General features: G+C 39.9%; 1 protein-coding gene and 1 non-coding gene across 2 annotated transcripts in view; both read left to right on the top strand.

The window, feature by feature from the left end:
- Ap1g1 (adaptor related protein complex 1 subunit gamma 1) overlaps nucleotides 1-14,879 on the top strand; it is an 87,358-nt gene that overhangs the window by 57,346 nt on the left and 15,133 nt on the right. Inside the window, exons 10-13 of the mRNA XM_021171151.3 lie at nucleotides 3,937-3,992; nucleotides 5,439-5,552; nucleotides 9,248-9,388; nucleotides 10,218-10,272. Of these exons, the coding sequence (XP_021026810.1) occupies nucleotides 3,937-3,992; nucleotides 5,439-5,552; nucleotides 9,248-9,388; nucleotides 10,218-10,272 (366 nt within the window). The remainder of the gene's footprint in view (nucleotides 1-3,936; nucleotides 3,993-5,438; nucleotides 5,553-9,247; nucleotides 9,389-10,217; nucleotides 10,273-14,879) is intronic.
- Nucleotides 5,816-5,900, top strand: LOC115031845 (small nucleolar RNA SNORD71). Its single transcript, XR_003837492.1, has one exon. It is a non-coding gene; the product is annotated as a small nucleolar RNA SNORD71 (small nucleolar RNA).

The raw sequence follows: 14,879 nt of genomic DNA, 5'->3' as shown, positions 1-14,879 counted from the left end.
TTACACGTGGTTGTGAGCAACCTAATACAGGTGCTGGCAACCAAAATGGAAGACCAGCCATCATGTCCTCTGAACTGCTCAGCCATCTCTATCTAGCCCCTAAAGTCTCAGCTTCTATATATGCCCTTTGCCCACCTTTCCCTGTGTAATGTTTTACAAATTTATACATCTTATGAAGACCCGGAAATTAACATGGGCACTACTATTAAGTAAATTATAGACTTCATTTAGATTTTCTAAGTTTCCAGGTAGCATTTATTTTCTGTTACAGCATCCAGTCTGTGAGTCTACATTACATTTAATTGTTACTTCTCTTTAACATTCTGGTCTGTTAGTTTCTCAGTTTTTCTTTATCTTTCGTGATTTTGACACTTTAGAAGTATTGGTCAGTTGTTTTGTAGAATTTAACTCAGTTTGGTCTGTCTGAATTTTTTTTTTTAAATAATTTTATAGATTAAAGTTATACTTTTCTTGGCAAACTTGCACACACTTGATAAATGGTTTGCAACCAAAATGGAAGACCAGCAACCATGTCCTCTGAACTGCTCAGCCATCTCTAGCCCCTAAAGCCTCAGCTTCTATTTATGCCCTTTGCCCACTTTGCCCTTTGCCCAGAATGCCAGGCCGCACATCCCTCCCCCATTATACCCCTTGGGTACCACCCCGTGGCAGGGAACAGAACCTGAGACAGCCCCGTTCCACTTGTTAGGGGCCCACATGAAGACCAAGCTGTACATGTAGTTTATTTTTTATGTGGATGAGTGTCTGCCTGTAGGTATATATCTGCTCCATATGAATCCCTATGCATGCCTGGTTCCTATGGAGTTTGGAAGAGAGCATTGGGTGCCCAGGAACTGGAGTTATAGATGATTGAGCCATCATGTGGGTGTCGCTGAGCCATTTCTTTCCAGCCCTGTATGTTGGTGTCTTTAGTACTGTGTATCTACTGTCTTTCCCTTTATAATTAAAAATTTTAGGAGGAGATACTTTGAGCCTGTGCAAAAATACATTTTTAGACTTTTGTCCATGATTTTTGTTATCTGTCAGATATTCTTGTCTTTAATAATTGCTAGGATAATATTCTAATATTAGTTTATTTTCTTCATTTTTCTCCCTGATTAAATAAGAGTTCTATGGGGTTATCCCTATGAATTTCTCCTTAACCTAATCAATAATTGCTCATTAGCAATCTATTAATATAACTATAGTAAGATTTTTTGAAGCAGTGTTTCTCTGTGTAGCCCTGCTGTCTTGGAACTCACTCTGTAGACCAGGCTGGCTGGAACTCAGAGGTCCACCTGTCTTTACCTCCTGAGTGCTGGGATTAAAGGCGTGTGCTACCCACCCTGGCTTAATCCAATTATTAATATTATAATTGCTAATCCAGAGCCTTTAAAGAAATAGACTTACCAGTTAGAGTATGATATTATGATAGCCTGTGATATATCAAATCAACTTCCATCAATTTCTTTTTTTCCTCCTTTTAAGCAAAAGTAGCAGCTGTATATTGGTCTCTACTCTGTTAGGAAAATGTTATCTTGAAGCTGCTTTTTGCTCATGTAGAAAGATGGGGGCGGGGAGGATAGAGATAGAGATTCCAGTTGTGGTAGATTATAAACAACAATTTACCATTTGGATCACTTAAAGATGTGTAATAATGGCCTTAGTACATTTATATAGCTAAGAAACCAGTAGTTCTGGCATATTTTTCCAGAGCTTTTTTTGTCTTTCTCGGTATCCCACCCCCCTTTTTAAATCAACTTTTTAAAAATTAAAACATTCTTTAAATGACTTTATTTCATGTATGTGGTTGTTTCTGCTGTAAATACATCCATGTACCATTTGTGTATCTGGTGCCTTTGGAAGGCAGAAGAAGGCATCAGATCCCTGAAACTTGATTTACAGATGCTTGTAGCTACCATGGGGTGTTGTGAATTAAACTCAAATCCTTTGGAAGAGCAAGAGCCGGAGCTGTTAACACTGCCATTTTTCCAGTCCCCCTCCTTATTTTTAAGAAAATTATTTATTTTGGAAAATTAGTCCTTAAAAACACCATTTGTTTTGTCTGTGGGTTTCTCCTCAGATTTTGCAAAGATACAGAAACAAAACAACACAAAACAAAACAAAAACCCAACAACCAAGTGTGATGGAGATACAGCTCATCTGGTAGAGTGTTGGGTTCTATCACTTCAGCAAATGAAGTGTTCTGTCTTCTTCCCTTCTGTATAGCTGCGTAATCAATAGATACTTTACTTCTAACACCAGATACGGAGATTTTCAGTGATCTTTTCAGTGGTCTCCAGTTGGTATTCTTTAACTTAATTCAGTTTAAATATTCTCTGAGATAGTGTCAGATCTCAAGTTGAAGGCTTAGTTCTACAGGACAGTCTCCCACATCAGATGCTAGTTGTACGATTGGTATTTTAAACCAGCCAGCTGTGATTCTGGGTTCCTACATCCCTCTCTGTGAGCTTAATTAACATGCTAGAATGGCTCACAGAATTCAGAGGGATACTTACTTGTCCTTGTTACAGTAAAGACTATTCAGAGGATAGGGATGAATATCTAGATTGGCAAAACAGGGGACAAAGCATATAGGGATGGAGAAGAAGCATTCTTCGCACGTGTACCATCTTTAGAAAACTCCATGTGCCTAGTTATTCCAAAGTCCTGTTCTTTTGGGTTTTATGGAAGCCTCATTGTGTAGGCATGGTTGATTAAATCATTGGCCAGAGGTGAAGATTATAACCTTCAGCACTTTTTATTTCCAGGATCTTGAGGAAGGGCTGAAAGCTCCAGCCTCCAATAGCATGGTTGCTTCCTCTGACAAGCTAGCCCCATCCTCAGGCCATTCAGGGATCCATCAAAAGTTACCTCATAACAACTAAATGTAAGAATAGAGATGGCTCAGTGATTAAGAATACTTGCTGTTTTACCAGAGGACTAGAGTTTAGTTCCTAGCACCTATGTCAGATGTAACTTCAGCTCCAGGGTTCCAGTGTTCTCTTCTGACTTCTGAGGGGAGACACACACACACACACACACACCCCATAAATAAGCACACATTTTAAAACCTTTTGAAAAAATTAAAACTAAATGAGATTTAGGAGCCGTATGTCAAGAAATGGGGACGACATTTCACAGCATCCTATATCTCATACGAATATAACCATAGAGCATTTATCCCTTTGCTTGTGTTTTCATCTCTTTTGCTTCTGTTTTGTCATATGTCAGATGACTTTCTTGTAATACCTGAATAAGACTCCATTGTACATGCTTGTAATATATCCAGCAGATTTGTGGTTGATGGCTATCTAGGACATCTCCTATCACGTATTCCTTACTGATACAGCCCCAGGAGATTTTGTGTCTATGCTTGTACCATGCATTTGTTACATACATTTTTGGAACTGTGTGCTGCTGGAGTATGCATTTCTCTTAGGTTCAAGGTCATTGTTGATTTTATTGTCCTAGCATTAGGTGGCATTCCAAAAATGGGATATATTTTCATTATGCCCTCCAGTAATTTTGGTAATTACTGCTGAAACTGAATGTGATTTTTAAAAATAATTTATTTTGTACGTGTGCACATGCATACATGCTATTCTACACACATGGCAGTCAGAGAACAATTTGAGGGAATGGATTCTGTCCTTCTGTTATGTGGGTTCTGGAACTCAGGTCTTCAGGCTGTGGCAGGCACCTTTATATTTCAGTTGAGCCATCTTTCTGGCCTCTGAAATGAAACACGATTTTAAGAATGCCTTTAGATAACTTCTCCTTTTGCTAACAATTTATAGATAACCAGCTGCCATCTTTAAGGAGCTTCTACACAGAGGCCAGAAATTTATTCTTTAGATTAAGAAAACAATATAAATATATCATTTTTATAGATTAAAAAAAAAACAAAAACAAATGTATGCTATTTCTCTTTAGGTTCTAGCCATAAATATTCTTGGTCGATTCTTATTGAACAATGACAAAAACATTAGGTAAGTCAACTGAAAATTTTTTCATATCCTTTATATTATAAAAATTAGTATTTTATAGAGTGACTTTGCTCAAGATTATATATATATATATATATATATATATATATATATATATATGTGTATATTATGTATTGTGTGATCTAGAATTTGAAGTAAGAAATTTTAGTTTAGTCTTAAAATTGCTGTTTATAAGTTAAGAGCAAACATCCTATAAAGGGCCAAATGGTAAACATTTTAGGCTTTCTGAACTACAGGGTCTTTGTAGCAGTTACTTAATTACATTGCTTTGGATCTGTAACTCAAATTAGTTTTTTTCGGTGGAGGTGGTAGTGGTGACAGTTTTGAGACAGGATTTTTCCATGTAGTTCTAGTTGTTCTGGAACTCAATTTGCAGACTAGGCTGGCCTTGAACTTAGAGATCCACCTGCCTCTGCCTCCTAAGTGTTGGTATTAAAGGCAGGCACCACCATGCCCAGCTTTAAATTTGAAGTTCTTTTAAATAGATAGGAGCAGTTTTGGGTATTGGTATTAAAAAAGAGCAGAAAACATTTAAGTGATGAAATTAATTTCCTTTTGTACGTTGTGGGTAAGGCAGTGTGAAAAAGCATATATACTGTATTTTTTTCTTGGGAAGATTTAGTCAGTTACTGTTAGAAGTTTGAACTGGGCTGGGGGTGGTGGTGCACGCCTTTAATCCCAGCACTTGGGAGGCAGAGGCAGGCGAATTTCTGAGTTCAAGGCCAGTCTGGTCTACAGAGTGAGTTCCAGGACAGCCAGGGCTACACAGAGAAACCCTGTCTCGAAAAACAAACAAAAAAAAAAACAAAAAAACCCCAATGCAAGAAGTTTGAACGGATGCTGTGAAAGCAAGGCTAGTTCCAAAGACTCCCCACTTGTCCCAACTGTCGATTCTGCTCCTGTTCCCATAATGGTGCTACTTCCTAGTCACTAGTTCCCATAATGGTGCTACTTCTTCCTAGTCACTAGTTCCCATAATGATGCTACTTCCTAGTCACTAGTTCCCATAATGGTGCTACTTCCTAGTCACTAGTTCCCATAATGATGCTACTTCCTAGTCACTAGTTCCCATAATGGTGCTACTTCCTAGTCACTAGTTCCCATAATGGTGCTACTTCCTAGTCACTAGTTCCCATAATGGTGCTACTTCCTAGTCACTAGTTCCCATAATGATGCTACTTCCTAGTCACTAGTTCCCATAATGCTGCTACTTCCTAGTCACTAGTTCCCATAATGGTGCTACTTCCTAGTCACTAGTTCCCATAATGGTGCTACTTCCTAGTCACTAGTTCTGTGGTTACCTTGAAATACTCTCAGATGTGTGCATTTCCTCATATGTTTGACAGTTCTGTTATTATTCACACAGAGGGAAAACTTCCTTGAGTTTTACATTTTAGCTTATTTATTATGAAACATTGTTCTGTGCAGATATGTTGCTCTGACATCTCTGTTGAAGACTGTGCAGACAGATCATAACGCTGTACAGAGGCATAGAAGCACAATTGTGGACTGTCTGAAAGATCTGGATGTCTCCATAAAAAGGTAAGAAAGGGAGTCTCTCTCCAGCCTTGTTAAGTGGAACAGATTTTTGATAAGGCTGTGTCTGTCCTCTACCAATTTGATAGTTTGTCGAAGTTTTGAGAGCCAAGCTTTTAGGTATTTAGTCCCTGTGTTCAGAAAGGAGTTTCAGTTATAGAGACCCGTGGGAAATACTGAATTGTGCACTGAGAGTGCTCTCGGTTCTTAGGTAAAATAATTGGCACAGTGTACTGAGCCAGTGTTTACTTAGCAGAGGTGCTGTGTTACGTGTGCTGGAGGATGAAGTAAGGAGTGATCCATCGGCTAAGTGTTTTCCCACTGTGCTGACACTCGCATTGCTGACAGTGCACGTTTTCACAGCACTTCATGACCTTAGAGGCAAGTGTGAGAAAATCTCCATGGAGACATGACTGTAGACAGTTGACACTCTCAAATGTCATAAATCTCTCTGTTGAGTGGAATCTGGCAGTTCTTCTCATAGAAGTGTGGAATTTATAGTTTGCTTTAGTGAACGTTTACTGTGTTCAAATTCAAAACAAAGGAGGTTTAAAGTGATCTTTGAAGTTATTTAGTCAACAAACATTTATGTACACAGAACAAAAATGCTTAAGTGCTTGAACAATCTACAGATAAGACCTAGACTTAGTAATATCAGCTTTTTTTGTTTTGTTTTTGTTTTTGTTTTTTGAGACACAGTTTCTCTGTGTATTAGCCCTGGCTGTCCTGTAACTCTCTTTTTGTAGGCCAGGCTGACCTTAAAAACTCAGAGATTCGCCTGCCTTTGCCTCCCAATTACTAAGATTAAAGGTGTGCACTACTATGCCTGCTTTACTAATACCAGCTCTTATGATATTCCCCTTCTGGATTACCCCTCTACCAACCCCCTTCTCCCATCCGCCCTTTCCCCCCTCCCCTTTTCCTCTATGAGGGTACTCTACCTATTCACCCACCCCCGCCTCACCCCTCTAGCACCCCCTGTGCTGGGGCCTCAAGCTTCCCTCCCCTCCCATTGATGTCAGATAAGGCTTCATCTGCTACGTATGTATCTGGAGTCCTGGCTCCCTCCATGTATACTCTTTGGTTGGTGGTTTAGTCCCTGGGAGCTCTGGGTGGTCCAGTTAGTTGATATTAATACTAGCTTTTAATAGAGCTTTGGAAAAGGGTTTTATGGCACCTTCTTAGTTCTCACAGTAAGTCATTAAGAAGCAAGTAAGTTCTATGCCTGATTAATAGACTCATTAAAGTATAGTCACCAAGGGATCAGGTGACTATAACCCTTGAAATTTTGACCCTTAAACTTTAACCCTTGAAAGGGACAATTCTAGAAATAGAAGTCAGACTTTCTTTCTCTTATTTTTGTTGGGCTAGGGTATTTGACAGAAGATGCAACAATAAGAGCTGATCCTCAAGCCAGAGCTGTTTCTCATTGTGACTCCACACCTAACATTTTCCCTACCTTTTCATTACACTGTTGCCTCCAATGTAAAATGTAGGTAGAGGGCCACCCAGTTTCAGAGGTTTACAAAATACTAAACTGAATTTATATATATATTAAAACTATCTTAACTTCTTATGGGAATGATTATATCATTGAGGGTTGAATTGCTATTGTGTGTATTAGTTAATATGTAATCATGTACTTAACCTAATTGTTAGTTTTGAAATGCAGAGTATGTTTAGTATTTTCTACCTCCACTAGACTGTCTCGGAATTTTCTGAGTAGCTGAGGTTGATTTTGAACTCCTGATTCTCCTGTCCCCAGCTCCTAAGACTAGGATTATAAGCATGTACCATTCATTATTCTGGTTATGAAAATTATTTGAAAAATTTGAGCAAATATGAAAAAATCTATATGGAGTTTTGTATGTTAAATATTTTTAGCTTTGCCTTTATTAACAAACTTAATAGGCATCTAAAGGAACTTTTATTTGATCTTATAGGTGTTCCCCCCAGTCCCCCCTTTAATGGTCAGTTTCCTGTTAAGTTTGTTTTTACTATACTATACCTTTTTCAGAATTGATATTATATATAATTACATCATTTCCTTCCTCCAACCCCTTGCATACCCCATTGCTGTATACACACATACAACTCTGTCTGTCTGTCTGTCTGTCTGTCTGTCTCTGTCTCCTAAATATATACATATAACCTGTTCAGTCTGTATAATGCTACTTGTATATATATGCTCTCATTAAAATTTGTAGCCTCTTTCTCTTTAATTATGGCTAGGTGTGTATGTGTGTCTTACTCTAGGGAAGAATATTTTCCCGGCTCTCAGCATTTCTTAGTCCTTTGTTTATGGTTGAGGCCTTGTGTGCTTTCTTCCACATTAGCGTGTCTGTTGGTGTCCCATTCATGTTTTGGGGACTAGATCTCTCTATGTAGTAGTCCTGGGTGATATGGAAGTCATTATGTAGACCATGTTGGCCTTAAACAATAATCTTTCTGCTTCTGCCTCTTAAGTGTTGGGATTAAAAGCATGGACTACCACACATAGCAATTTTTATTACTTTTACATTGGTACATTTATGTGTGTTTGTGTATAGACATGTGCATGTGAGGTGCCCTCGGAAGTAAGCGACTTTGGATTTTCCTAGAGTTGGAGTTAGAGGTGGTTGTGAGCTGCCTGAGGACCTGAGCTCTTAATGGCTGAGCTATCTCTCTAGTCCCATAACCAGTGTATTTAAGATTTATTTTCATGCTGGGTGGTGGTGGTGCACACCTTTAATCCCAGCACTTGGGAGGCAGAGGCAGGCAAATTTCTGAGTTCGAGGCCAGCCTGGTCTACAAACTGAGTTCCAGGACAGCTAGGGCTACACAGAGAAACCCTGTCTCCAAAACAAAACAAAAACCATTTATTTTTATTACTTTTATTATGCTCTCCCCTTTTGAGACAGGGGTCTGATGTAGTCCAGGCTGGTATTAAAGATACTATGTAGCTGAAAATGATTGTGAATTTCTTATCTCTCTGCCTCTACCTTCTTAGTGCTGGGAGTATAGATATGGCCCACTTGCTCAATTTCTTCACTGCAGAGTGTGGAACCCAGGACTTTGAACATGACAGGCAGGCACACTTAACACCTAGGCTACATCCCCAGTCCTATGATACTTTTTGATGTAAGCAAAGTTATGTTGTATTTGGAGTACAAGTAGAATATCATAAACAAATATATTTTTAGAGAAATAATGCAGACATTATCATTGGGTAATAGCTTTTTGCTTCTTTTTGAGAATCCTAAGTCTTAGAATAGACTAAAGAACTATAGTTATTAGACTTTTCCTATGTTTTTATTGGTGTTGTTTGTTATCTCGTATTGATTGATTGATTGATTATTTATTTATTCATTCATGGGGAAGGGTCTCATGTAGCTTAGGCTGATCTTTTTCTAGCTGTGTAGCTGAGAATGCCATTGACTTCTGACCTGCCTCTGCCTTCCAAGAGCATGTAGATATAAAAGTGGTCGTGTAGGCATGTGCCGCCATGCCCAGGTTCTCTCAAGGATTTCTGGAGGAGAGTATTGGGTTAACACTCACAGTACAAGAGCTGTCATAGGAATACATTTTCATGCTTATCTGGCTTGTAAAGAGTGCAATCATAGACTGTACAGATGTTTATGCCACTGCTCTTGGTATATAGGGAAAATGCCTGAGTATTTGTTACATTCCCACCATCAATATGTTTTTTTCCCCTCTGCAAGACGTGCAATGGAACTGAGTTTTGCCCTGGTGAATGGGAATAATATCCGAGGCATGATGAAGGAATTACTTTATTTCCTGGATTCCTGTGAGCCAGAATTTAAAGCCGATTGTGCATCTGGAATCTTCCTTGCTGCAGAAAAGTAAGATTTAATTTTTATTTTCATTGGTAGAAGGTGCTTGGAACTTCCTAAAAGCATCTTTAAAACATGGTGCCAAGAGATGCTGTAGACATGTTTAAGACACATAGCATTTATTTCTAGCACTGAATTAGAAGTAATTGTAGCCGATGTTGAAAAAAAGATGAGGCCAAACAAAATACTTTCCCTCTGTATCCATTCTCAGCCTCACACCTATTATGAAGAGACAGAAAAACATCTGAATTAAAGCTATGTGTAAAATCCAGCTTAGACAGTGCTTCTCAGTTGTGGGACTGCTGTGGGTGCTGACACATGCACGTAGAGGTGCAAGATTGATGTTCTCAGTTGCTCTTTCACCTTCATTATTGCTGAGATCTCAGTGAAACCCAGGTCTCTGTAATTTGGCTGAGCCTCTCATCCAGCTTGCTCTAGATAGTCCCTGTTGCCAACCCTCCACACTGCATTCATGTGAGCCCTACACTGTGACTCTGGTTCTCAGGATTCTGAGGCAGGACTGCATCTGCTGAGCTTTCTCCTTAGCCCTCCTCAGTCGTCTTCTTCTTTCCTGACAATGTGATTTGATGTCTGAGAAATTGTGGCAAAGTCCCATGTTATCAGCACATTACTCCTATTGTAATAGTGTGGGAAATGTGAGTTTGATTATATTTGATGCTTTGTTGAAATGATGGTTTCTGCTAGGTTTTATAGTGTAATGTCTTCAAATAGAATAATTTTACTAGAAGACCTAGAAAAGATTGTAGAACAGAGCTTTTGAAAGTCACTGGGTATAGTGCAGTTTATTAATTTCAGTGTTTTCACCTTATTTTCTCAGGTACGCACCTTCCAAACGGTGGCATATAGATACCATTATGCGTGTCTTGACAACGGTATGTAGCCTTTTAAAGCAGACTGTATAGTGAATGTACCTAGAAATGAGGCAGGTGAAACCCCTACTCTCATGGAGGAGATTGGAAATTATGTAACTGTCCTGGTCTTGGTTTGATAAAAACACTGACAACTTGTGAGGAAAGTGTTTGAAGCTTAGAAGCTACAGTTCATCACAGAAGCGGAGGCAGGAATTGAAACAGGAAATGCTGCTTGTTCCCCCATCGCTTGCTCAGCTTACATTCTTATAAAACTTAGGACCACCTGCACAGGGGTGGCAGCACTCTCAGTGAGCCGAGCACCCTAACCCCCCCCTCCACCACCACACACAGAGCCCCTGCCTCCCAATCAGTCACTAATCAAGAAAATGCCCCACAGGCTAATCTGTTAGAGACAGTTCTTCAGTTGAGGGTCCCTCCTTCCAAGTGACTGTAGTTTTTGTCAAATTGACAAAATATGGGTTTCACTGTGTTGGCTAGGCTAACCTAGCATAATGTCAGGTATGGATGGATGCTGGTGCATAAGGCACTTAAGTCAAGTGTTTTATACTTTGGTTAGCAAAGGTAAAATTTGAGAAATAGGCTTCGTTGAAGGAGGAGAAGGTCATGTAGATATCCTCAAGTGTGTCCTAATCAAAGGGAATGGTAGGTGAGACATTCTGGGGTAGCAAGCTTGGGCTGCTTGGAAAGCAATGGAAAGACATGAAACCAGGAAGTGGAGAGGGGCAGTGGGTAGTTTTCTTTCAGAGTCCTAACATGTGCCATTCTACAGAGATTACTAAGTGTTTGAATTTATTTTGAATAAGATAGGAAGGTGTTGCATATTTTTTTTCCTTGTAGTGCCAGGGATCAAACCCAGGGCCTTACACATACTAGGCAAGGACTCAGACTTAGAGTTCTGTCCTCTATGCAGTTGTTGCGAGGTTTGAATGCCTACATTTATTTTACAGTTCCTGTTTCAGATGTTTTCTTTTCTTTGGCATTCTCAGATTTGAGGATGTCTGTTTTCTGTTAATAGTTAATAGAGTGTGGTGGTCGAGCAAGAAGATGTACTGTCTGACATGATGTTACTAGAAATTGATACCATAAAGGAAAATAATCACTGCATTTAAAATTAGAAACTCATAAACCAGCAGATCTAGGAACTAAGCAGGGAAAACATCACAACACAACAGCATATTGATACCTTTAATATGTAAATAAAATGGGAAAATCCAGTGACCAGTGATTGGCATTTGAATTGGTAGTTCTCAAAAAGAAGAAGTGTTTAACACATAAAAAAACACTTTTACAGTTAAAGAAATAATAGGAAAAGTACAAACAAAGTATCATTATTAATCTGTGGAGCTTTCTCCTTTGAGACAGTCCTCATGTAGCTCAGTCTGGAAGAGAACCAGCTGTGCAGCCAGGGCTGACTTTGAACTCTTGATCCTCTAGCAGCTACCTCCTGAGTGCTGTGATAATGGGGATGCCCCTGTCTTCATACTTTCTCCTTTAGCTTGGAAGCCTTAGCCTTAGTAGCTGAGCCATAACAGGACAGGTGTGGGCAACCCACTAGGCTTCTGTTATACTTGCTAAACCCAATTTCTAGTATTAGTTAAAGAATATGAACAGGTAGAAGTGACTGCCATCAGTCCTGGTGACTGAGTCTAATCCCTGGAGTGCTCATGTTGGAAGAAGAGGACTGACTTTCAAAAATTGTCCTCTGACCTCCATATTAATGCCACAGCACACAAGCCCATACACATACAATACATAGAAATGTGTAATTAACACTTGAAACAATGGAGAAGCAGGCCCCACTGTTTACTTACTAGTGTAATAAATTGTGTTATCTTTTCAGAGTGCAGTATGGAAATCTGCAATTAAAGTGTCAGGTTGTACCTTTTGCTGCATTGATACAATCTTTTATGTTTTATCTTAGGAAAATAAAAAAGACAAGTGCAGAAAAATATGAATGTAAAAATGTTCATCTTGCTGGGTGGTGGTGGTACACATCTTTAATCCCAGACAGAAGCTGTGGATCTCTAAGTTCAAAGCTTTCCTGGTCTATAGAGCGAATTCCAGGATAGCCAAGGCTACACAGATAAATCTTGTTTGGAAAAACAAAACAAAAAGTTTCAATCTTGTTTTATAACAGAGGCCAACTGGACGCAGTTGTTGGTGCATTGTTAGTGAGAATTGGTTCAGTGAGCTAGGATGATGCAGGTGCGTTGGTTGCTGGACATGGTGGCTTATGACTGTGAGCACTTACGGAGTCTTAAGGAAAAGGACCTCCAGGATTTCAGAGCTAGCCTGGGCTATAGAGTAAGTTTAAGGCTGGCTTAGACTATAGTATAAGACTCTGCCATTTCACAAACAGAACATCAACAGAATTTGGTAGGGAATTTTCTAGGATAAGGTGGTTTTTATTTAGCAAATTTAGTTAATTTCCTAGAAGATTATGATGGTTTGTATATGCCTGACCCAGGGATTGGAGGTATTTGGAGGTGTGGCCTTGTTGGAGATAGGTATGGAACTGTGGGTGTGGGCTTTGAGACCCTCATCCTACCTGTCTGCAAGTCAGTCTTCCGCTAGCAGCCTTCAGATGAAGATGTAGAACTCTCAGCTCTGCCTGCACCATGCCTGCCTGGATGCTGCCATGCCCCTGCCTTGATAATGTACTGAACCTCTGAACCTGTAAGCCAGCCCCAATTAAAAGTTGCCTTGGTCATGGTGTCTGTTCACAGCAGTAAAACCCTAAGACAAAGACTGAAAGTTGATAAACGTATTGATAATAGGGATTAAGCATATTCTAACAAAGTCATGATAATTTAGAACACTCATTCTTATGATGGCCATGTGACATTTTTTCCTTATCCCTGTGAGAATATGACATTAGAATCTAGCTGCTGCCTTCCAACAGGTCCTAGCATCTTAGAGATGCTGACAGGCACCCCATGGGGGCATTGCAGACAGTCTATTAATGTTAAGGTGTCAGTGCCACATGTGACCCGCCCCTCACTTTCTCCCTGGCTCTGCCTAGAGACAGTTCTTGCTGTGAGCTTTCCCCACCAGAAGGTTTAAGAACTATACTTCTGCCTCATGGCTCTTGATTGTCTTCAGAGACAGATGTAGTCAGTTTCTGGTCTAGGGCCTAAACCTCAGAGCCCCCACTGTGCTGTTGCCCCTCTGTCTAGCTTATATAAATGATTTTTATTCTTGAAAATGCAGTAAGCTTTTTTTTTAATAGCCAAAAATGTGGGGCTTTTGGTTCAGTGTGAATTTGAAAAGTTGTTTTTTTGTTGGATGAAGTAGTTAGTTTCACAAATTGTGATACTTTCTCTTTTTGAAAGTGCTGTACATGGGAGTATGTAAATATTTAAGCCATATTACAGATCTTTTTAGCTTCCCACTTTCTTTTTTGACCATTTTTCTTCGTTTTGAGTGGGCATTCTGGTTGCTTGTGATACCCCAGCCCTTCCAGAATGCACAGGGTTAGGCCTGGCTAGTGTCTTGTAAGTCAGCTCTGCTGTTGTGTCCTGCAGCTGAGTGGTTTTGGCTGGGATCCCCATTCTATGTCACAAGTGGCTAGTTATAGCATTCTAACTGCCTGGAACTTATCTTCCCCATAGGTTAAGTGGCTTTGCTTTGTTGTAGCTGCAGATGTTGGGAGAATATTAAAATATTAAAAATAATAGGTTTACTAATCAGGGTGGGGTTCCTTGCAGTTTTAAGCCTGTAATTCAAGCTATGCAGGAGGCTGAAAGTTCAGGTCCTGCCTGGGTGGTGAGACTGTACTTCAAAATGAAAGTCAGGGCTGCAGAGATGGCTCATTTAGTGAAACACTTGCTGAACAATTTGCAGGTCTGAGTTTGATTCCCAGCCCATGTAAAGAAAAGGTTGGGTGCCAGATGTCAACTTCTGGCTTCAGTATGTGTGCACATCCATCCATACACAGTAGGCACAAGCACTCCAGTAAGAAGAGGGTGGAGGTGGGGCTGGTGCTGGAGAGACTACTCAGTGATTTAGAGCACCTTTTGCTCTTACAGAAGGCCCAGATTTGGTTTCCAGCATCCACTGGCTTACAACCCACTGTAACTCTAGTGCCAGGGGATCCAATGCCCTGTCTTGACCTTATGGATACCAGACACACATGTAGACACACATGCAAGCAAAGTACACAATTAAATGGGTAGGGAAGGCAACTGAAGAGAAGGTTCAGTGAGTGCTTACGTAGCATTTACAAGACTGTTTTCAATCCCAGGCGCCATGCCAAAATCAGTGGATCAGTGCATGAATAATAAATGCAAATTATTCCCTTCCCCACCATTTGTTTATTTATTGATTGATTGTATAATATCAGTAAGTACTAGTTTTTAATGGCAGTGTGATACTTAGATAAGCTGATTTTTGGCATTCCTATGCTGTGCTGGGGTATGGTGTAGTAGTAGTGTTTGCCTGGCCTTTGTGAGAGCCCTATATTTGCACGTAATGCTTAAAACAAAAGAAAATAACAGAACAGAACAAAATAGACTTGTCCTTTGGCTCTGTGCACAGGTGGCCTGTCATTGCTTTCCCTAGCGTGAGTGCTGAAGCTTGCTCATGGGGTTTTAGTGTTGGGGGTTGTG

Source organism: Mus caroli, unplaced genomic scaffold, assembly GCF_978045245.1.
Source record: "Mus caroli unplaced genomic scaffold, Mus_caroli_1 scaffold_10, whole genome shotgun sequence".
Classification (NCBI taxonomy): Eukaryota; Metazoa; Chordata; class Mammalia; order Rodentia; family Muridae; genus Mus; species Mus caroli.
This window is presented reverse-complemented; position numbering and strand designations above follow the sequence as displayed.